The sequence below is a fragment of the Sparus aurata genome, chromosome 10 (assembly GCF_900880675.1).
Source record: "Sparus aurata chromosome 10, fSpaAur1.1, whole genome shotgun sequence".
In the NCBI taxonomy this organism is placed as follows: domain Eukaryota; kingdom Metazoa; phylum Chordata; class Actinopteri; order Spariformes; family Sparidae; genus Sparus; species Sparus aurata.
The window spans coordinates 26,618,022-26,641,802 of NC_044196.1; the positions used below are offsets into that span (position 1 = coordinate 26,618,022).

Here is a 23,781-nt window from a genome sequence, read left to right on the forward strand (position 1 = left end):
AATATTGATAGTATCGATGCAAAGGTGAGTAATGTATTGGATCGATACTAGCGCGATGAGATCGATATTTTTGTTATAGTTTCTCTTCTATAAGTTCAGCAAATCACTCGTATTTCTTTACTGAGTTTTTGTCATTACAGCGTCTCTCTCAGTCCTTATGTGCGGTGCTCCTCTCCACCTCTCTCACTCCCATCACTCAGGTTCACTCTGAAGTATGAATATGGCAGAATATAATAAACCTTTTGTGTATCTGTTGAAGGAACTAGTATTCCTATTTAGGCTACATGCAGATAGGTTATAGATTTAATTATGTTAAATAGTATTTTCTTATTTGGCTAAAATATTTGTATTGTATTTGTACTGTGTTTTATAATCATGATCAGCTAATTAAAGACAAAAGTACAAAATCATTCAATGATCAGGAATTTTCAAGTAAAAAGTATCGGTATCGGCAATACTGGCCCCGTAATTACTTGGTATTGGATCGATACCAAAATGTGCAGTATCGCCCACCCCTATTACACAGTGAATATTGAACTGAAGAAAATATTCCAGAACCAAATCACAATATAGGTCAGGAAAATCGCAATTCAATTTTTTCCCTAAACCGTTCAGCCATACTAAATACCCTTTAAAGGGTGACTTGGAAGTACATAGTTGTTATATAGTACTTTTCTCAGTCTTTAATTTGTATAGCACAGTGGTACTGTATGAGGGTCATCTTGAGAATAATTTGTCGACTATATTGTATGACGATCGTTAAATGATTCCATATAACAAAATAACATTAAAAATGGCCTGTACAGCTCATCATGAGTACCATAACTATAAGCAACATGAGTGAGATATCTACCGTAATGTGTTTGATGTGCAAATAATATTTGTATTACTGGTGGGTAATACAAAATGAAAACATACTAACCAGATCATTCTTGCAATATTAATAACTATAGTATTTGTATATTTCTAGTAAATTGTTAATCATAAAATACTATAACCTGTATTAATTTTTGCCAATGAAAAAAACATAAATGGTAAACAAAGAGGCTTAATTCAACAGTTTAATTTATTCCATTGAATTAATTTAACATTTTGCACCCACTATCTGAATTAGCATACGCTGTATTATTGCTATCAACATCAAAATGTGGCCTAGTGCATGGCCCTGAGGTTTATTAGCCTGGTCTTTGCTAGCAACGGCTCCATTATCTTATTGCCTTAATGTCACAAACATAAGGGGTAAGGTGGGCGATGGATGCTGCTGCTGTAGGCCAATGCGTTCAACTCAGAGAGCGAGAAATCCAATATTGCAGGGAAGATAAATGCTGAGGGGAAAAGATAGATCTTAACTCAAAAGCTATTACAATGTCTATTGTTTTTCAATGTTGATGTAAATTACCTCAAGCAGCTTCAAGCTCCATTTTGCATTCCATAATTCATGTTTGTTGCAAAGGGAATCAAGTAATAATAACTTTATGTGTACAGCACTCCTCTGAAACAATGTTTACACTTTTGTCATCAAGACTCGTAACAGCCACACAAACATACATAACCAGGCCAGTAAAAGTAAGAGATATAGTCATAAAGGTCAAAAGAGGTTTGACTAAAAACATGGTGGAAATGAGAATAACATTATTCGAGGCGTTGCTTCGTGCTTGGGGTAAACGTGATGGGACTTTCTGCATTCTACATTTAAGTTAGGAGCACATGAAAGAAAAGCAAGATATGAGAATATGTCTAGCCTGTGGTTTGCCCTGCTTCAATTTGATTTGCTCAGCTTTCCGAGGATGAGTAACTCGGATATCACATGTCATCATCCATTGTTTTGTAACCATCACGCATCTTTGTACTTGGTTCAGAATATATTCTTCCTGTGAATAAACCACACTACCCTTTTCACCTGTGAAATGACTTAGTCTTGTACTTTGAGTCATATAAGTGCAGTTATTTGGTTACATCCGTGTTAAAATGTATCTGACAACACTGTGTGGCATTGTTCTGACCTGCCCCAGTGAGCCATGCTGATGAAATAAATGTTTCAGACTTCACACAAATCCACTGAAAATGCTAAGCGTGAACACAGCCTCAGACAGGTTTACAGGATGATTCACATCCACAACCCAGAAAAACAGAGACAGAAAGATCATAGAGGCAGACGACGCTAACTTCAAACCATGGCTTTCTCTGTTAAGATAAACCGCTGCGGCACACACCATGAAAATAGAAAAAAAACACAGTGAACAATCGTGACTGTAAAAGGTGCTATTCGTGAAAAATCTCTCCTAAAGCCAAGGAAGCAAAGCAGCTGCAGAGAACACACCTTTTACATCAGGTTTTACTTGGCAACCACCTCCTTCTCCCTCAGAGGATCTGCCTGCTGGACAGCCTTAAACAGTTGAAAAGTTTAGCACTGAAAAAGAAATGTGATTTCTAAATGGAATGTATTGTGTTTGCCAGAAGTTGTGGGCAAAAATGCACTCAGCATCACACTGACCACAGCATTGCATAAATGGCTGAACGTGTTTCAGTGAATGGGTTCTGGCCTGTAAAGGTACTGTACCCAAAAGGGCTCTCCAGCTCTTGCTGGGATTGGGGACATCCATTTCTGCATGAGATTTATGCATTATTGTCCCAAACCAAACCCTGACCCTCTACAGCTCTCACTACCCCATGCTGGACTGAAACATTCATCATTCCCTTATTTAGATGTGGCAATGGAAAAATAGGCTCTTCGCCATCCCTCAGTGAAACAGTAGTCATTATAACCCGGGGAGGGGATACTGAGGAAAGGACTGGGGATGGAGGGCTACCAAGCCATTGTTTTTTAGTCTTGTTCACAAGAGCATAAGTGAAATGGGCCGTGGGCTCTTTGTATAAAGACAGTGTGCAGATTTGTACATGAGAAAGGGGGTCAGTGAGTCACCAAATAGGAAAGCTCCATGGGATACTGTAATACATATAGAATAAGAAATAAGAGACCAATGGGATGTCTTACACGATGACACTATTTCTACCAATGACAGCCAGGAAATTTGACATTAAGCAAAATGCAGGAGCAGTTGAAGGAGTATTGTTAATTGTATTAGAATATGATCTCCTCCAAAACAAATGCTCTGTATAGCCACATTGAGATTGTCAGGGAATGAGCGATCAGTGCTCACACAGATTTGGTTAACAGGAGCTGCCAGAATCAACATAACAGGAAGTTCCTTGTTGCTGCTTTAAATGCCGCTAAATGTATGGCACTTAATATGTTGCTGTGCATTATGAACATTTAACATTGTCATACAAAACATGACAGCAAGTCACCAATGAAAATAATATTCAAATCCTGAAATATGAAATACATCTGAGACACAACAGTGTGAAATAAATGATGCAAGAATGCTGCTTTAAATGTCCAAAATCAGCTAGATCTTTGTTTTTTATTTCATTGAGATGTGTACTTACTTTATCCCAAATGTTTAACCAAAAAATGTCCAAAGGTTTTGTTTTTTGTTTTTTACAAAAAAATAAAATAAAATTGTGCATTTCATTTGGTCATCTGTTGCTATAAGGTTGGGAGAAATTCAGATAGAGGAAGAAAGTTGGCGAAGGAGACTTAATGTAACGTGTGAAAAACGTGAAAACATCTCGCCCCAGAAGAAACATTTGTGCCGGGGACACATTACATAGATTCTCCCTGGCTATGCAACACAAGTTTTAAGATTACGTTACGGTACATGAGCTTTTGTGTTTCCATTTGAATTCAGGTCAATAGCTAAAATCAGCACTTACTAGAAGCTCCAGTTCTCTCTTCTTTGTTTCCGTTTACGTTCCTGATGTAAAGCAGATTCCCCCTCCAGCTCCAGTTGGCAGTCAACATTAAAGTAAATAAACTCTTTACAATAGCTGTCGCCTCAGCGGATAATTGCTGTAGATAAACGGGACTGAAAATAAATCCACTTTTTAATCCCATAAATTAAAAGGTCTTTCCTGAGTTCCTCTCCTGTCGGTAACAGCCCTTGATCAGAGCAAAATCCGATGTGACACCAGGTGTTTATTCCCTCATAAGGTCTGACTCTGCATCCGACTCTCTCCAGCCCTCCCCACACAACATTCAGCATAGATAGACCCCTAGCTGAATTGTGTGTTTTTTTTATAAGGCAACATTGTGTTTGACCTGGTACTGAATCTGCAAGTATGGGAGCTATTTGCGCGACCGCCGGCCTGCCTGTCCCTCAGCAGATCTGCTCGAAAAGAAAAAAACAAAAAAAACAAAAAAAAAAACAGTGATGTGAATTCATATATTGCCTCCGATATGATAGCTTGAAAAATAGGCAGGTCTTACGGCATACCTAGTGCTGGCAGTTGTGCTCTGCCCTCACTTCTCCCTCCTAAACTCTCTAAGATGAGAGCGTTGAGTGGCCCTGTGAGCTACTGATGTGTCACAGACAAATCACTGCAGGGGAAGTTGACTGGACTGGAGGATCGCTGCCAAAAAAACCTAAGAACAAAAGAGGGGCTTTGGAGGAGACAGAACAGACGGGAGTTGACTGGTCTCCTTTATTCGCCTCCTCCGCCTCATAGCCACTTTCACACTCCAAAAAGCTTGATCACTCATGTATGCAGGTCAGACAGAGTCAAGCGTATAGTACATGTTGCAGCAGCTAAGGCCCTCAAGCAAAGGGTGTTACAGATCACCACTTTTACCAGCTGGTAAGCATTTACGATTTTCTCACTTGTGCTGTCTTTCTTCATCAGTCTGTTACTAGTTTTGGTGCGATCACAGAGGTTGAGGCTGCAACATAGCTGGGAGTCTTGGACAATTATGAGTTCATGATCACCTCTGGCAATGACACCTGGATGTTCAGGAAGCGGGTGACACAGCAGCTGGGCTCTAGCTTGGAAATGTGTGCCAGCTTTGGTCGGTGGCAACAGGTGAAAGCATGAGAACAATGGGGCTTCGTGGGCACAGCGATCAAATATGAAAATGCAGCCCAGTTTCTGTTTTATCAATAATTAATTCCAAAATAATTATATTTCAACATTAATCATCTGTTGAGAGGACCACTACAGTGATTTTTCGTGTTAAGTCTATATTCCACATATCACATTCTGCATATTGTATTTCATTGTGCCTGCAAACTGGGGAGCACATGAGTGTTATGCCCAGATATACAGAGCCACACAGACGCACCCTCTATCAGAATTTGTCCAGCGCAGGGGGAGCAACAGTGTGCGGTCAGCACTACCTGCAGCATTTCACGCCAGGCCTCTTCAAGCAGCGGAGGAGACCAGACTGTGTTATTTCCACCTCAGTGGTATTCTACCTGCTCACTGGCCTGCTCCCGTCCCTGCTGCCCGCCACCTGTGCAGTGCAACGACGCAAACACACACGCAGCACCACACACACATCACTGAAAACCGGGCCAGATCACAGTAGTAACCTGGCTGAAGACCAATGGAGTAAACAGAACTATCTCTAGCTTATCTATGTCCAGTTTATGTAAAGTTTGTGCATCTGTCCCTGCATGTGTGCTTGTGTGTAAAGGCTATATTTGAATTGATATAAGAAATGTGTCATACTGGTGAAGAGCCAACACAGTCATGGCTCCACATTAATACCCGAGTGGGAGAGGATAAAAGCATAATACCGGGTTGATCATTCATTACCAGCAAAGTGGGTGTGACCATTGTGTTTCATTGCCATGGAAGTATCATGGGAATACACTCATTTTTGGTCCAAATCTCGGCCCACTCATTTCAAGATTGCTCTCCTCTCACAAGGACCAAAACAAGCCTATTTGTCACTTGCAGCACAAATAAAACATGGAATTAATCTAAACCCTATCCCCAACCCTAACCCCTACTGCCGTTAGTTTACCAAAATCACCCAGGAAGCCATCTTGAGATGATAAACCATGGGCTTGCGTCATCTGCATCAAGAATTTAGATGGTGAGTGTCTAGGCTTGTTGCATACATACGCCAATATCAACAATCTGTGGTAAAGATTGAAAACACAAACAACTGCACTGAATAAAAATAGATAGATAGGCCGGGAGCTCCAGTTGGGGCGAGACTTCATGTTGCAAGTGCAGAGAACCCCTCGGCCACACAGTACAACACGGTCATTCTGAATGGCTCAGGTAATATAAAGGATCTAAGTATTATATGGATTACAGTGTCAGCTTCAATCAATCCCTCCCCTTACATATTTGATGAAAGCTTTGCATTGTGATGCAAGATCATGTAACTAAAAGTCCACCAGGGAAGATAATCCACTCTCTTGTCAGTACAAGCTGGCACCCCTCCACTATTCTTTGTTCGAGGAGAAATAAAGAGGGTCAGATTTATTGGTATTCAATCACACACTAAAGCAACGGTCGTTCCTGGCGATTGCTTTCAGGTGAAGTGACTGTCAGGACTTCTTCCTATAGAAGCTCCGAGAGCGGAGGAAATTAAATCACACTAAAGCCAGCGCTGCCTTTTCATCACAATAAAAAGGAGCGCTCGTATTATCACCTCACAAGGAAAAGGGAGAGGTGAACTGTCGGAGTGTAATAGACCTGATGTGGTAAAATGCTGAAAAGGTCAGCGCATCTTCTGGAGTTAGGCCGGGGAGAACAGCTCCTGTGACAATAGAGTAATAGTATCTTTAAGCCTGATCAGACATGTGAACAGCAGAGCCATTTTCTTTGGGAGCGTGAATTCTTTTATCCCTTCTCTCTTTGCTCCCGCTTGCTCTTGTTCTTGCCTCTGTATTCACGAGTTAAATCTTTGACTATGCATATTTTCTCATTTTTATACACTTCACAATTCACAATTGATACTGGTGACTTTGTCTGACTTTGTTGCTATGGCCGACCTAAATTAAACCAAGGCTAGACAACAAGCATTAGGGGGAGGCATTATGCTTATTCTAACTCTGAGCTGCAAAGATGATTCAAAATAATGCATGGCTTAGCGGAATACAGAGACAACAGCTGGCAGAGAAATTGGGACTAGAAGCTGCGCTCATTGTATAAACTTGGCATGCACTCCTGGTATAACAAGATTAACCCTATTTTCACATGAACTATGTTTTCTGCATTTACAGTGAAATTGTGTAATTCCCAACATCGGGGATGACCAGTCCTCTAATCTGATTCCACCCTTCGGTCAAAGTTATCCCTTGGCAATGGGATAAGATAAAGAGTGACCATTATCGCCAGCAAATACCGCCTCTGGCATTCTACCATTTGCAATTAGTGTACTATATGTCCTTTTCAGGCTCTGATAGTCAAAAGGCCCTTTAATGAGAAGACTATGAGTCAATATTTACCTTCCCTGCTCGGCTTGTGAACAGTGACACTAGAGGATGCGTGTCAATGTGTTTGTGTGTTTATGGAAACGTGTGATTAAGCCCCTTTGCCGGGACGGGCGGCTGTGAATAAATGCAGCGCTATGTTGTGACGACTGCTCCGAAAGCATGGAGAGATTGAATAATTACAATAATCATTTCAGAATGTGAAAATAAAGCCTGTTGTCTCGCATGGCATTATCGTGCCATCATATTGACGCCGGTTAAACTGAGAACATCAGTCATTAAGGTCCATGCCTGTGTTCTGGAACACTGGTTATGTCAGTGCCGGGAACTGGATGTACAGAGGAGAAAAGGTGCAACGTCTTCACACGCACACGCACACGCACACGCAAAGAGAGACAATCCCGTTGTACCTTTTTTTTTTTCGGCGTTCATTTTTTTGTGGATATTTCCATACCATCTGTCAGACCGCCTGTGAGACACAGAGAAGCCATGCTGAAAGCCTCACCACTGAGGCCTTGTGCAAACCGAGACCCACACTCCCCACATATGCCCCCCCCAAATGTAATTCTAATGCTGACACACGGTCTACAGGCTGGCGTCACTATGTGCTGCCCCCCCCCCCCAGCACTCGCAGTGTGCCCCTGGAGCTGTTCCATTTTCCCTGACAAATATCACCCTGGGCAATCCATCAAAGACATAAGCCTATTCTTAAAGCACAGGATGACTTTGTCACTACCGCTGCCACATTGTTATGTCATGCTGCGTCTTTCTCTTTCACCAATAAGCCGAAGTATTCTCTTCACATCCCTGCACTCTCGGCATGCAACTTTTGCATCGCTGGCACCACTTGCTCGTCTCAGCCATCAAGCTCAAAGACACTGGGCCATCTTATTTGTGTTTGTGAAGCTATGACATCTATCACTTGTTGCCCTGTATGCTGTACAACGTTGCACTAGACGGGTAGGAAAATTAGGCTGATGCACCGGGTTATATCCCTGCGCAGAGAACATGCTGAGTTTAAACGTAGCTTAGTCAGTGAGGAACGGAATCATGTTAAATTTGCCCCAAATCTCTCACTTTTCTCTGCACGAACTGGACAGATTGCGTCAGATTACCACAGCTCTTCGAAAAAGCCTCGTTATTTCATAAAAAAAATAAAATAAAAAAAAAACGCTTGAGCAAATTTAAAGTAGCACGAAAATAAATAAATAAAGACAAAGTTTTATCCTCGATGTTGTCAAGTCTCACTCAGCAGCGAGGCGGGAGAGCTCTGATGAGCCACAAGCGCAAACAGCTTGCAACTTGAGTGACGGCATTACAGCAGCAGGCACATCAGCAATCAGACCTCATTTCCGAGTAATTTGGTGTCGCCGGCGCTGTATTAACTCCATAGGTGGTCCTGTCTGTTTGGAAGGCTAAATAAATATATAAATTTCATAGAACGAGCCTGTGCCACAGGAGATCTATAAAGTAATAATGAATGCCACTCTGTTTCTGCAGATATCAAAAGCAATGGCACCTTAGTTTTTTTTAGGTAGTGTCCTAACTCAAATTTTTAGATGGCTGGGTATTTTGCACCCACATCAACAATGGCTAAGGTCACACGATCGGCCTGGACAACAGGACACGGCAGGAGGTATCAGAACTGTCTCTAGTATATATATCATATCTTGTCATGAAACAGTAGCAGGGGGCTTCAGCCGGTGAAGGGAGCTATTGAAGCTCAGCTAGCAGGTGTTTGATTGAAGTGGAATCCCAAGAAGTGGTACTGTGGAAAAGTGGGGGTTTTCCCACAGTCTGTGTTCACAACAATGTCTTCTGAGACTCAGAAAGGTCCAAACATTCCTCCATGCTTTTACGCCTTTTTCTGCCCCGCTGTTTGTTTTCCCCTTACCTTACTTCCCTGCCTCCATGCATCGTGCTTATGACTTAATGCACAAACAAGTTGTCCAGGTGAGGGCCACAGGGAGTCACCTGATGCATGGCGCTGCGAGGATCTCTTTTCAGTCACGATACAGTCACAATCAGACACGTCATTTTCACCAGCAGGTTCGCGTTACAGAGCAAAACTGGTGGACCAAGAATCACAGTATGCAGCTGGAAGTTGGGGGGTGGGTGTGGTTTTTTTTTTTTTTTTGTTTTTTTTTTTTTCCCAACTGATGACAGGTGACAGCTATTGTCACACAGTTTGGTACCATGTTTCTCTCTCTCTCTCTCTCCTTTCAAATCCAACTTTCGGTGAGTTAAATGAAAGAGACAGGGTATGTAACAACCAGCCAATCTGACGTAGTATCAACATATCAGAAGCAATGTCTTTAATGTGAGGTGAAAGCACAACAGTCTGGTAGGAAAATGTACACATACAATGGAGCAAATACACAGAAAAGAAATGCGTAGAAATCTGCGGTGCCAAAATGACTTAAACGACATTTCTCTACAAGGCAAGGTTTCAGTTATTTCACAAACGACAAGATGCAGAAGCAGAAATAAATACGTATGACCTCTGGGCCAATAACACCAGCTGACTGATAATAACTGCCAGTCTGTTAATTAACAGTGTACGCAAATAGTCAGAAATAAAAAAAAATTAATAAAAAATCGAGCCTAATTGCATAAAGCTTTGCACTGGACACTCAAAAATCTATGTATATGAAATTTAAAGCCATTGATGCGAGCACTGAAGCTGCATAGCCAACACAGTAAAAAACGAGCCATCTGAGAATCATGTATTGATCTGCTTTGCTGTTGCATTAGAAAGGCTGTCTAATGCACTCCAGCAGCGTGTTGTTACACATGCATTGCACAGGGACGCACATCGTTTTTTTCTCATCTATTATTTAAACAAAATCCTGCGTGCGAATTATCAATAATTTTCTCATCTGTAAAAGCTGTACATGATGTTCGTCTGACATAGTCACACACACACACACACGCACACACACACACACACACACACACACAGAGCATGCATCTAATACAATGAAGAATTAATGCTGTTACGAAGCTTCACAGAGGAAGTACTTTTCTTGGTTTGTTTATTTTGTTCTGGGCCTTCTGTGTCTCCCACGGCTCAAACCGTAATGGGGACGGATAGCATTTGACATGCGGCAGGGACGTGTGAGCCAGACCTCTCGCTCACTTTTCCACTTGTGGAGTGACAGCAGGGGTGGAGAGCAAGCTTTAATTGTACGCGACAGCCGATCGCACCGGCAGGGACTTTCAGGCCAGTAAAGACTCACCTGAGAAAAGGGTGAAGAAGGTGGTGGGCTGGAAAACATCAGATTGACACCCTCCCTAGAAGCCATCCGCTTGATTGCATCCAGCCCGCCGACATCCTACGCTACCAACCCACGGCGAGCAAACAAGTCAAAATAAATATGTTTTGCTTGTGCTGAGTCGATCATCTTAACCTCACACTTACCCATTAATGCTTGCCTTTTTGTTTCCGCAAGGAAAAGCAATCTGCACAAAAGTATTCAGACGCTGCAAAAAAGGGCAGGAATTAGGGGATTAGAGACTTAAGGAAGTCTCTCATCTGGAGCAGTTGTTACCGGATTCTTCTTTTCCTTTTTCTGGTTGTTTGTCTTTTAAATCCAATGAAAACTAGGTAATAAAAAAAGACTGCATCGGGATATGTTATTTGGACTATAGGGTCTCCCTACCTTCTCAACAAAGTGAAAGCACAGAGGTATGAAAATCCATGAGAGCAAGACATAAGACGACAACATGGTAAGAGGGAGTAAGATAAGCGTGTAGCGCAGCATCCTTTGATCAAAGTGTGAGGAACTGAGGAATATTGGGCACCCATGCCTAAATAGTGGATTTTTGCCTTGCTGTCTGTTCGAGTAAGCTGGAAATCTATCAGCCGGAGAATGGAGGCCCAGGAGCATGTGTCGTTTGAACTTGGGATCTGCTCAGCCGGCAAAAAGCCATGACTACACAGTTGAGAGTCAGAAGAAAAAAAAAAGAACAAGTGGGCAAAGGGTAAAGGGCGCGCAAAAAAGTAGATGAGCTAGAAAGAAAGGAGTAAACAGATATTTATTTAATGTGCTGGATACAGTGATTGACAAAGAGGAAAGTAAGATATTTTCACAGTGTTACTAATAGTTTTCTGCTGGCTGAATTTGTCCTTCTAATGGAAAACTACATTTGGTTCAGTACCATTGCTACAATCATTTGTATTTGTAATACTTTCTTATTTAAAAAAAAATACCTTTTTTTATTTTAATGTACATTTTCTCTTATTTATTCACATATATTTATTGTGTAACACTCTTTATGTAAGAGCACTATCATTAAATATTTCACAACTTTTAAAATTGCTGTGACTCGAGGGGAAAAATTGTATCACTGAAGCTTCTAAACAATGCATTTTACACACTGTATATATATTTTTGAAGTCTTCCCATCTGTTCCCCTAGGTTACCCCAACCAACATAAACTGAAATTAAAGAAATTTCCTCTTGGGTAACTAGAGGAAGGCAATAAAAAAAAAGAGAGAGCCAAAATGATAGTAAGATAACGACAGCTACTTTACAAACACCAAGTCCCAACAGCACACAGCAGCTCTGATAAACACCAACAAAATCTCTGCAATCAGATCCAATGAAGACCTGAAGCGTGGCAGGCTTTATTAGACTTTATCAGTGTAGCTGGTTAGGGATGGTGAAAAAGACATGGCTTCGATTCTGTCAGTTTCTGTCGTAACAGCCACACATATTGCTGATAAGGTTATCTATGGAAGCTCTTCAGGCAGCCTTATGGGGTACAGCCTCCTCATTAGCGCTATATTTATTTATGTAAACAGGACAAGTTGATTGGGAGTTCAATTATCAGGCTGTGAGCCGCCCCCATCCCCCTCCCCACCCACACTCAACTCCAAATCTTCCCACCTCCTCCCTCTGTGGTTGCCAGTGGGGAGATACGGCAATTACCAGCATGATGTATGACTCTCCTTGATGTCCTCTGCTCTTTGCCCCAGCACCGTTCCGTCAACATCCTAACCCCAGCCACTATCACTAAAAATCCAATGTCCCGCATCACTTAACTCACATTTTGGGATATTCAAACTATCATGTATAGGAAATCCTACCATCCACAAGGCATTAATATTAGTATAATTTAGATCCTTCCTTCCTTCAGTATTAAGTGTCATCGGGTCGGATTTGCTAGAAAATCAGCTGGATTTTTTAGTGTTACAAAAGAAACACAAGGAACTTGTCAGAGTCAAAGGCATTGATCCAATCCCAAATTACCCAGATCCCAATGTGACAAGCGTCTGAGGGAGGTGCAGGTACAAATCCAATCCATAGAGGCCCCACCCCCCAAGACCCGAATTATCCAATCTCAATGTCCCAATGCCAGACATGACAGGACAACCCCAGAAGCCTTGCGTCTCCACCTCGATGTGTCGGAGCTGTTTTGACCGCACAAGGGGAACATGCACAATAAAAAGCAGGTGGTTTTATTGCTGTGGCTGATCGGCGTACAGTAAAAAATGGATGTGTACTCCCATAAATATTTTAAATAACAGCTCCCTGTTTCATGATGTGCAATGTTATATTATAAATGTCTAAACTAATTCATGATCACTCGTGATGCAATCATCATATCAAGTAGGGTTGAAGTGCAAAGTATTGTGGGTTTGAAGGGGCTCCTGTCGCACAGCTTGAGACAAGAAAAGGTTAACATTTGAGCGCATCTTTTTATCTGGACGTATTTTAGTATATAAAAAAAACAATGTTCAGGGCATTAGCTGAAAAGGTTGTAGAGCCACAGTTATAAAATGCCAAGTTCATGGGTGTTCGGGCGTTAAGAGGGGTGCTGAGGCCTTATCGTTCATGAATTACAACAGCTGATAAACCCAGATTACTTTGGCCTGTCGGGGGAAAAATAGCATCTGTTCATGGCAGACCGTGTTAAAACATCTCCACAGGCTATAAAAAGGACAGTGTGTGTTTGAAGCTGATGCCTAGACTCCCAGAACGCAGCTCTGACTCTCTCTCTCTCTCTTTTCTCTCACTCCGCAGCTACAGTAGAGACTCGCCTGAGGTCATGGCATCTTTCTTTAAGGGGGGTCCTGCCTTCCCGACATGCAGGGTGCAAGCCGGTTAACTGCAGGGCTCCCCCGGGACCCAGGTTTCTACTTTATGCCAACATATATAATAAAAAGTGATGATGAAAGTGAATTGGAAAGTAGTGAGCAGTAATGAACTAAGCAGCTGTTTTTGAACACTTCTCTGTAAGGCGCTGCCAAATGCAAAAGGGGTGCTGCATCAACCTTTTTTCCTCATAAATGGTGATAAAGTGTTTATTCCACTGCCAGAGAACAGGCGGAAAATGTGTGCAGATACCATCCAATTTTCTGCGACACTGCCAGGTATCATTTCCTGTCAAAAGCTACAAAAAAAGATGACTAAATTAACTCCTAAGCTATATAACTGATTAGGTAGGTAAGGAAAGATTAGTTTTCAGATGTAAACCGTAGCATAGATCACCCAAAATCGTAATTAATAGAATGTAACTTGCCTACGGATATGAATTTATAAACCAAAATGTTACAATTAAAACAACAATAGAAAATGGACATTGAATAAATATCAAGATGACTGATGTATCTGTAAAAGGTTATGCCCATTTCACAAACACCTGATTATTATTGGGCTCAATCACTATATTTTCACACATAGCATGAAAAATGTAAAAATACACATGTGTATAGATTGAAGTAAAATGAAAGTCATTAATGGGGCATGGCTAGATAGCTCTTCTAATTAGAAACACATCTGTTTAATCAGAGGCATGTGAGATAGAAGGGTGAAAAACATAGCTGCAAGGCTCGATGACGAGGAGACGAGCCTTTCGAATTCAACGAAATATGTGTTTTTAAAGAGTAATTTTACGCCCCTGAACAATCTCGTCCTCATTGACTTTAAGTGATTCAACTTCTCATTGCAATGATATGCAGGTGTACACCTGGACCCAGTCGGGTCATGGCTCACAACAGAGCTCATTTTGGACACACATCAGTGAAGCTAGGTTTAAGGTTTAACGAGAGGAGGTGGTGGAACACAGACTTTTATGCCTGTTAAATTAGTCTTTACTTTCAATTACCGTTGATTCTAGCCGCCTCTGTGGATAAAATCAGTGTGAGCACCACCCACTTGTTTCATCCTCAAAGTAAGGGAAAGCCATGGAATTCTTCTTAATTATCTTTATCATTGTCTGATTTACCACCGCCAAGGAGGTTGTGTTTTCACACATGTTTATTCGTCGGTTGGTTGGTTTGTCAGTAGGATAACATAAACACTCCTTTAACATGGCAAGTAAGGGTGTCTTTAAACATTTCTATAAATGTTTCTAGGTATAATGCATTGACTTAGTAAAAAATACAAAAAATGTCAAAAAGGCTTCAATTATGGTTAAGCCATTAAGAATGTAAAAATAATTTGGCGTGACACAGGACTATCAAATTTGATCTTGGATGAGATCTGACTGAATTAAAGAGGACCTCTGGACCTTGGCGGAGGTATGGACTCTACTGAGTGCCCTTCAAGTTCTTTCTTGATTTGCTTGATGCATAGTAATTAGGTCATGTATCCATTTGTGGTTATATGTAAGATTGTTAACTTTGATATAATGATGGTGAAACAAAGTAAACTTTTAGTACCATTCATACACCTAGGCTAAAGCTACCAGATATGGAGGGATGGCAGGCATTAAGAATACATTTATATTATGTGGGTCATTTAGAGACATCAGTATTATTTTTCATAACCAGTTACAAACTGCTTGTAAAACATTCAGCTACGGAACTGAATAATTCTCAGTCACATTGGAAACTCATAGCAGCTGACCTCCTAAAATCAATGAGAGAGTAATTCAATTGACTGCCCAGTGCATTTATAAATTGATATTGTGAAATGGCGTCAGAGATCAATAAATTCAATACATGCTCATTCTAAGGCACATTTTTATTCTAAAGTCCAGTTTCTCCTAAGAAAAAAAAAATCCCATGAGGAAACATTTATGAAATGTCTCTTTAGCTCAATTAATTTGTTAAATTGAATGAATTTTAATGAAGTGATTTGCTTCTGTGCATGAACAATTTCTAACAACTTCAGTCTGCCAAGTCAGCTGCATACGGAACCTTAACAGCAATTAGAATAAAAAACAAAACAAACAAAGAAACTGCAAGGCAAATCGCTTTAAAGTCAGGTGCAAATCCAGCCTCATTGTAACCTGAAAGACCATTCACAGTTTGTTGTGTAAATCAATGTATTAATATCACAGCAGTCATTTCAACAGATTAATTTAACCTCTAATTATCCTGAATTGAAAGCTTGTGGCTGCCTTGCCCTGCGCTAGCGTTCCGGGGTCGACAGAGAACAAAGGCAGGGTCAGCATCAATTATAAAAACAATGGGCCACAGAGGCGCATAGCGGCTTTAATTACAACCCCTAATGGAAAAAGGCCTGCCTATAACTACTTCAAAATGCAACGTAATGGGGACACAATCTCCAATTATGGCATGGGCGGTGCACATACATGTAGATAGATAGATGGATGGATGGATAGATAGATAGATAGATAGATAGATAGATAGATAGATAGATAGATAGATAGATAGATAGATAGATAGATAGATAGATATATAGATAGACAGATAGATAGATAGATAGATAGATAGATAGATGTGCTTTTTAAGTAACAGTTAAATTTAAAACATACAAAAATACATCAGGATGACTGCGTGATGTCACCTTAAACCTCAACACTGCCTGAACAACCTTCCAATTCACCCAGACAACATTAGTGTAAATGAGCCTGTCAGTGCCAGACATGAATGAAGGTCGCTAACGGCTAAGTGAGAACCCTGATATTCAAGTGAATGCAACTGGAGATGAAGAAAAAAAAAAAGATAAGATGGCACAACCTTCTTAATTTTCAAAACCTGAGCTGTCTTATTGAATATTCTTATTTTGCTGATTCCACTTCTGCACTGACATTCACCAGTTCAAATTCCAAAGTCGAGATGACAATATCTTCGTATTATATCAGAACTTGGCCAAAAGCTTCTATTGCAATCATTTGTCTAAACTGCACTTCACGCTGTGAAAGAGTGCTAGTTGAATGTTCATTCTCTGAGATTGATGCAGCACAGCATGGTTAAGATCACATGGTTAAGTTTGGCTCTTCCCATCTCTGCTTCAGGCGGACTTGAAAGCAACTTCTTTGTGTCGAACTCTAATGTGTACATCAAAGCCTGTCACTTCCGAAGCGTTGTATTCATGAGCATACAGCAGCAGAGAGAAGACCAACAATTTCTACAATCACTCCAATCTTTCTTGTCATAGCAACTGCTAATAATGTTGAAGTTGTACTTGATGTTTATTATAATATTGGCCTTAGAAAACTGGATTTCATTTTTTTTATAATCAAAACTTCATTCAGCGTCAGTCATTTTCATCCCTTTCTCAGAAGTAAAGATACTACTATTCTGCAGTTGACTTGAGTGTGTAACATCTGTTTCCAGTACATTTGGGGATCACATTCTACCGGTTGCCAATTAGAGTAAACTTCAGACCGAGCCAATTCTGTCCATCAGCTTTTGATGTCATTTTGACTGGTGATGTATTACTGTAATTGTTTTTTTTCCCCCTTGTTTTCATCAAGGAAATAATGCTGAAATAATGCTGAATATCATGACGTAATGTTATCTTTAATCCAGGAACATATCTATAAGAAACTCCACAATAGGATCTGTGTCATTTTTTTACCCATCAACATTTGGCCTCTGTTCTCTTTTCTTTAGCTCTCTTTGAAGGATAGGTACCCTTCACTTGCCCAACATTTTTGTATAATAAGATGGTGTCCATGAATCACATCAGTTTATTTATTTACGTATTTCCTATAGAAGCCTATTAGCTATTATTGGGGTGATTCACATCCCAGGTGCTTCCTTTCCACCCACATTTGAATGAGGCTGTTTTGTTGTCTTCTCACGAAAACAGTCTCTCTGCTATGAGCCGCTGTTCTGAGTGGCAGCCATACTGGATACATGCTCATGTTTGAATTGATGGATCAATGTCAGACAAATATCGCAACAAAATATCAATTTGCTATTATTTACATCCCTAATTTCAATTTAACTATTACTAACAGTCATATCCTGAAATGTTTCTACTTGGAAAGTTAATCAAATCTACCTTTGACCTATGACTGTTCCAGTACTTGTATATAGCTCAATATTGGCATTATTACTGTTCTCTTAAAATAAGTGCTTTTGACCTCTATGTATGTTTTGCAGCTTTTCGGAATTTAAAGGTTATGCCTCTTAAAATGTCAGTTCGACCAAATCAAAGAGGTACATTTTAAAAAGCAACATGAATTAGATTCCAGGAAACAACAACAAAAAAGGGCTTAATATGGTTTTGAATTGTTATGTCAAAACAGATTTTCTGGAAAGTCAAAAGAAAAGAAAATAACAAGGCATAAATGAACTGAAATCCAGTATTTGGCAAAACCTCTGATGGTAGACAGATTTCAAATTGTTCACTCCTTTCTCCACTGTATTGGGGCAGAAACATACAGGTAGGCTGATATGTCAAAACCTCGAACATAAACAAACACAATCTGCGTGGGTGGATACCACTTGCAGTAAGTGGTGATTTTTATACATCTTTTTCTAAAACATCGTTCAACCTACCCTTTATTGTTCGTTTTTTCATCGTTGTATAGATATCACCCTAAGGAGGGACCTTACAATTGTTATTGCATTACTATGAAAGCAATGTACACAACTGAGATCGTTGTACTACATTTCCTTTTTGTGTTGTTTTTAGTTTAAATGGTCTAGAATTTATTTATTTTTTCTGTAGAAAGCATATTCTACCGGCTGTAAATCTCTGTGAAGAGCATCAGTTAAATGCCTAAGTGATTAAGTAGCAGATCATGAATCATCCAGAACAAGATGCATGAATATATTGCAAGTGCCACATCTCATCATTAAAAATGTTCCAATGAAATTCTTGCATTCTTCATCTCTGAAGTGAGCAGGCAGCAGCCCTTTCAAAATACGCTTCCCTTTGACATTGCCCCTTAACCACAGAGCTAACACGGCGAGACATAGCCATGTCTGTTAGCGCAGACATCTAAAGTGTCTTAAAACCAACTAAAAGGGAGAGAGTGAGACCTTTACATTTCCACCCATGTGTTAGTTTAAAGGAATAAATACACCGCTGCACTGGCAGTCAGCCATAATGACCCAATTAACGGTCCTCAAACTAAAGAACATCTCTGAAAATAAATTAACACTGAGCAAATGAATATCTGCATGCTGTCTTTCTCTCTTCTACATTTCTCACTGCTGATCAGCCCGATTTCATCTTGTTCTTGTTTCACTCCTCCTTAACCTCTGTCTCTATTCTCAGCCTCTATCTTACTATCTCTCTCTCGCTCTCTCTCTCTCTCTCTCTCTCTCTCTCTCTCTCTCTCTCTTTCTCTCTCCATTTCAAAAGGACAAATGTTTCCTGCAGTCACTTTAGCACTGCATTGGTATTCTGCTCTCAATTTAGCCAAGAGCCAGGCAGCGGTATCTGCTTCCAGCAACCACACAGCAATCTGACACAGAGCACACAGAAAGAGGGAGAAAAAGGCTTAAAGAATTAAAGGAACTGAGAAATATGTGAGAGACTGTAAGAAAGAGAGAGACAGACTGTCAGACCTACATGGCGATCCAGCAGTGGCATCATTTGCTGTGCTATAGGGTCTTGGACTAGCAATAATTCAACCACAAGAAATGAAGGACTTTGCCTTTGTTGGGCTTCTTTAGCAAGAGCAAAATACATAACAATACAGCTTCTCAAGCTTTTAAAGACTGTACTAGTCTTTCTACATCAAGGGGCTTTGATCTAAATCATGGCTGCACGCTGATTTTATTCATATTGCTTCAGATCTATGAAAAGCAACAAGAATTTGTACAAAATATTTGTTTGGGTTGATTTCCTTTTCAGCGCTGTCAAAGCTTATCTGTGGGTGCCACAAAAATGTAAGACTTCAAACAAGTGGCACATAACTGCAGGCAAAGCAGTTATCTGCCTTTTGAAGATACAGTAATTACAAGTCATTTCATCACACAGGACAAGGTAGGAGCTACTGAATGTATTGATTATTATGGAGGGGTGTGATGCAATATTAATAGTACATATTATAACAGCAAAATATGGAGATAATGGCGGATGAAGGGCTTTTCCCCACCATTATGAATTATCAAGACAGAGCAAGCAATTTCTGATGGCCGCATACGGAGCGAGATAATTCACAAGCAAGATGCGGAGATGCAGACCGTTTGAAAGAAAGAGAGGAGGGAGATAAGTGCAGATGGACGGGAGGCAAGAGTTGGAAGTGCTGACAGTGGGTAAAGGTGAAAGAGAGATAAGTGGAGTAAGGGAGTGAACTCTGGAGAGACAGGGAGTGGGGAGGGAGGTGAAGAGAGAGATGGAAAGCCCAGATAGCCTTGAGAGAAGAGAAGGTAGGAGGCGAGTGAAGGAAATGCTACAGGACAAAGAGAAATGGAGAGATGGATGACTGTGAAAGAGAGGGAAAGAAACATAGATATGGAAATGGGATGTGTCAGTGAAGGGAGCCAGAGGTGTAAAACAGAACAGAGTTTGACATGAGCTGACAGCACAGGAGCACATCCCAAGAGCAAATGAAGGCAAGAGCAGGGTGTATGCCAGAGACAATAGGTGGATGGAAGGATGGAAGGATGGATGGATGGATGGATGGAAGGAAGTAAGGAAGGAAGGGAGGATGGAAGGAGGAAGAAAGAAAGAAAGAAAGAAAGAAAGAATGTGAATATGTGGAGCCATTTAGCCTTTCTGATGTTAAGTATTGTTTTTTTTGCACCTTTTTTTTTCCACAGTCGAATTCAAAGTGTGCCATTTATACAACTTGTATGAGTCTCATAATCCCTAAGAATGTTTGTATTTTTATGGGGTTTTTTCTGCACGAACTCAATCTTTAAAGCAAAGACACTGCTTAGAGGCTGTCTGGACAAAAGACTGAAACCAGAAAAATGCTTGCCTTGAGTAGGCTTTTGAAAAAGCCCCTCACACTCCTTCTTAGCCTTCAGTGGGTCTACACATCAACTATTATACATTACTAGAGCACAGTAACCACACTGCCTCACACCAAATTAATGAGTCACTTGTGACTCCTCTGCAAAAGGCTTAGGAAAGGTCAAGACGAGGCTATTTTAGAATAATTTATACACATCAGAACTGTACAACTCATGCTACTATCCAGCATCTCTTAAAGCACTGCCCGCTTAGGAGAATGAATTGCCCCAAGTAGGGACTAATTGATATGGTTTTTCAGGGCCTAATACCAATTCTTAGTAATGAAGGAGACTGAACCAATAGTCAGACCAATATACAGTACATGTGCAGTAGAAATGATAATCTTAACAAATTTTGAAATAATAAATTATAGAATATAACCTACTACTATTTACTTCAGTATTATAACTGAAGTGCAATTTTAAATTAGTTGTACTTAAGTATTTCAGTGCTGAATATAAAATACAATGATCAGTCAGGCCAATAGTTGGTCAGTCCCTACTACAAAGTGACCAAAAAAAGACCTCAATGGACAAATCTCCAACATCTCATGGACAAATTAAAAAAATTAGCAACCAAGAAAACACAGGATATCATCACCACCAACTAATTTATGTTAGCTTTTTCATGCCAAGGGGTACCATACTCTGCCAGTCGCAAGTATTGCGCAGGAACAATGTCATGAAATCAGGGTAGAGCGGATAAAGTATGATGGTTCCTTACCTTCCTTGCAGTACTTTCCCTTGAAGCGGGTGTGAGTGCAGTCACAGTGAACTTCTCCATACTGAATAGAGCAAAACCCTCCATTGAAGCACGGGTTCTGTTTGGTGCAGAGGTACTCCAGGTCACTCTGAATGCCCTGGCTATTCAACAAAGTGGGAGGCATCTCCCCCACCTTCAGGTTGGAGATCAAACCCTGGAAGGGTGGTTCATACTTCACTGTACTAGACGTCAAAGCAGAGAGGCGCACATCAGGTGGGATCCCACCCACAAACAGGTCACTGACAACTGCCATTTCCTTCCTCTTGGACTTGACCTCAGCCACTTTTGTCTCACCATCGACCATCAGGAGGGTCTCACGGAAGTTGCGTGTGAGCAGGACCATGTGCCAGCGGTCATCACTAACCCCTGTCTCCATGTGCAAAGTGGCTGGCTCGGCACAGTGGATGGCAAAGCGCAGCTGAAGGCGCCCACCAGAGATCAGCAGCTCCAAGAAGTCACAGTTTCCACCATCATCTAGGTAGAGTACCAAGGCTTTGCTGATGTTGGTCTTGAGACTGAAGCTAAGCTCGCCCACTGATCCAGCTTCCCAGCGTCCGTAGCGTGCCCACTGGCCAGGCGCCCCACCGAATTCCAGCATCCTCACTGTAGTGAGCAGGCTGAAGAGGGCCAGAGGCCACAGGGGCCAACAAAGGAATCTTAACCCCCTTGTCATGCTCAAATTTTACAAGTTACCCCTTCACTAACTGATGTGGTAGAGGTCTATTGAACCACAGTAGTAAAGCCTAGCTTCACTGTGGCTAACAGTTTTCCAATTCAAACAACAATAATTAAATGTCACTTAACTGGAATAAAAAGCTCACTGAGTAAAGTAATCCTTGCAGAGGCCCTACTCCAATTTTCCTGGCGAATCAGCAGTTTTTTACTCTTCTCTCTGATGCTCTAATTCTTGTCCTTATCCTGACTCTCTCCTTCGTCTCTCCATCAGTTGGTGCCTCTGGGACTTGGAGGAAAGGAATGAGGAATAGCGGGAGAGTAAAAGGGGGGGGGTATGCTAATTTCAATACGGCCGTTTCTTCAAAAGCCTATTGGTCTATCCTGGACCGAAATAGAATCTTCTTCTCTAGAATCCAGATCTCAGTGCAATTTCTAGGAAATCTGAGCCACCGCCAAATGCTTGGGGGAAGAGTTATCCGATTGCGATCTTTCTTTAAGGGGAGTGCAAGCGGAATAAAATCAGCAACAGAGAGAGGGAGCCGTGGAGTGGACGGGTATCAGAGCTGGCTGGTGTCTGTTGGAGCATACAATGCTTTCATGGCTTCAGCGTAAACCCATTCTTCTCCTGAAACTTAAGGACCAAAGCCTTACACAGATATGGATCCCGTCATTATGGTGGCAGGGGGGGATCTGGAAGAAGCACACAAAAAACAATAACTGTAAGTTGCGTTCAAACATGTTCCAGTGCATTTCATAAGTTTAGTCAGACAGCAGTTACAGAACTCTCTCGATAGTGTTGTGAGGTTTTTACATGTTATTTCATTTCTTTTATCTTTCATTTACTTTGCTACTTTAGTTTGCTTTCGCCTGCAGTTTTAGACATGATTCATGCACTATATATAAAAAGCCCTATGCTCTCTTCAGTTGAAAGCTGACGCATCAAAAAAAAAAAGAAAAAAAAGAAAAAAAGAATTTGTATAAAGCTAAGCAATAAACAAGCTTTCTGAGTTTTGCATGGCTCCATACTTCCCGGCGGGGTCTGGGCAATATGGCTGTCTTATTACATCTGTTCCCTTTCTGTCAAGTCAATAGATACGTCAAGCAATGTACTGAACCTTAACATAATAGTTTCTGTGCAGCGAAGGGAGCTGTCACCCACACACACTTTCTGGCCAATCAGCAATAGAGTAAATTTGATAAATCATACCCTTCCAGTGTGGTGCTCACACACTATGGACATGCATATTCAAACGCACACATCATTACATCAAATGTAATTCAGAGCGGGTTGTTACAGAGTCAATAGCTATCTAAATAGCAGGTCTTGACCCTGGGGCTCAGCCTAATCCGTAGCCATTATTTCTGGAGAGCGATTTAATTTCCATCAGACAGTCTACAATTAAGGCGAGGCTATCCTGCCTGGCTTCACAGTGACAACAGCGATGACGCTAGCTTACAAGCAGCAGAGGGAGTGTGAGAAATGTGTTGGAAACACAGACAAAAAGAGGGAGAGAGAAAAAAAAAGGCTGAACAATCATGATCTCAGAGGGGCGAGGCTTAACGTCAATGGAGAAAGATGAGGGAGGACAGAGGGGACAGATAGAGCTGTGAGAAACAGAAGAGGGAGGAACACAAATAATATTAGGGCTATTGTTTTCTGGGTGATGTTTATATTGGCAAGGAAGAGAAGGTAATGCTTCCTTCAGATAGAATTTTTGAGAATGTAGTCGGAAAATCAGAAGTACAGTAACAAATCATGCTTGACATTCCTGTGTCTCAGGTTGGGAGAACATTTGCATAGGCAACTGACCAAAATGGACACTGTATCGTTTCACATAGACTGCATATATAAACACACATGATGGCCTTTTATTAAGTGATATTTTAGGCGATCCAGCAGTTGTGACAAAAGGGTGATGTTGTTATTTGCTGCT

The 23,781-nt window shown here is 40.9% G+C and overlaps 1 protein-coding gene across 8 annotated transcripts in view; it reads right to left on the reverse strand.

Annotated features, from left to right (window-relative positions):
• Positions 1-23,781, reverse strand: part of nrxn2b (neurexin 2b) — a 661,557-nt gene that overhangs the window by 551,638 nt on the left and 86,138 nt on the right. For 7 of the 8 annotated variants that reach the window (XM_030429949.1, XM_030429947.1, XM_030429950.1 and 4 more), the window contains one exon: positions 21,134-22,537. In XM_030429949.1, the coding sequence (XP_030285809.1) occupies positions 21,134-21,845 (712 nt within the window). In that variant the 5' untranslated portion in view covers positions 21,846-22,537. Of the gene's footprint in view, positions 1-21,133; positions 22,538-23,781 lie in introns of those variants that run through there. The other variant, XM_030429945.1, reaches the window with a different exon arrangement.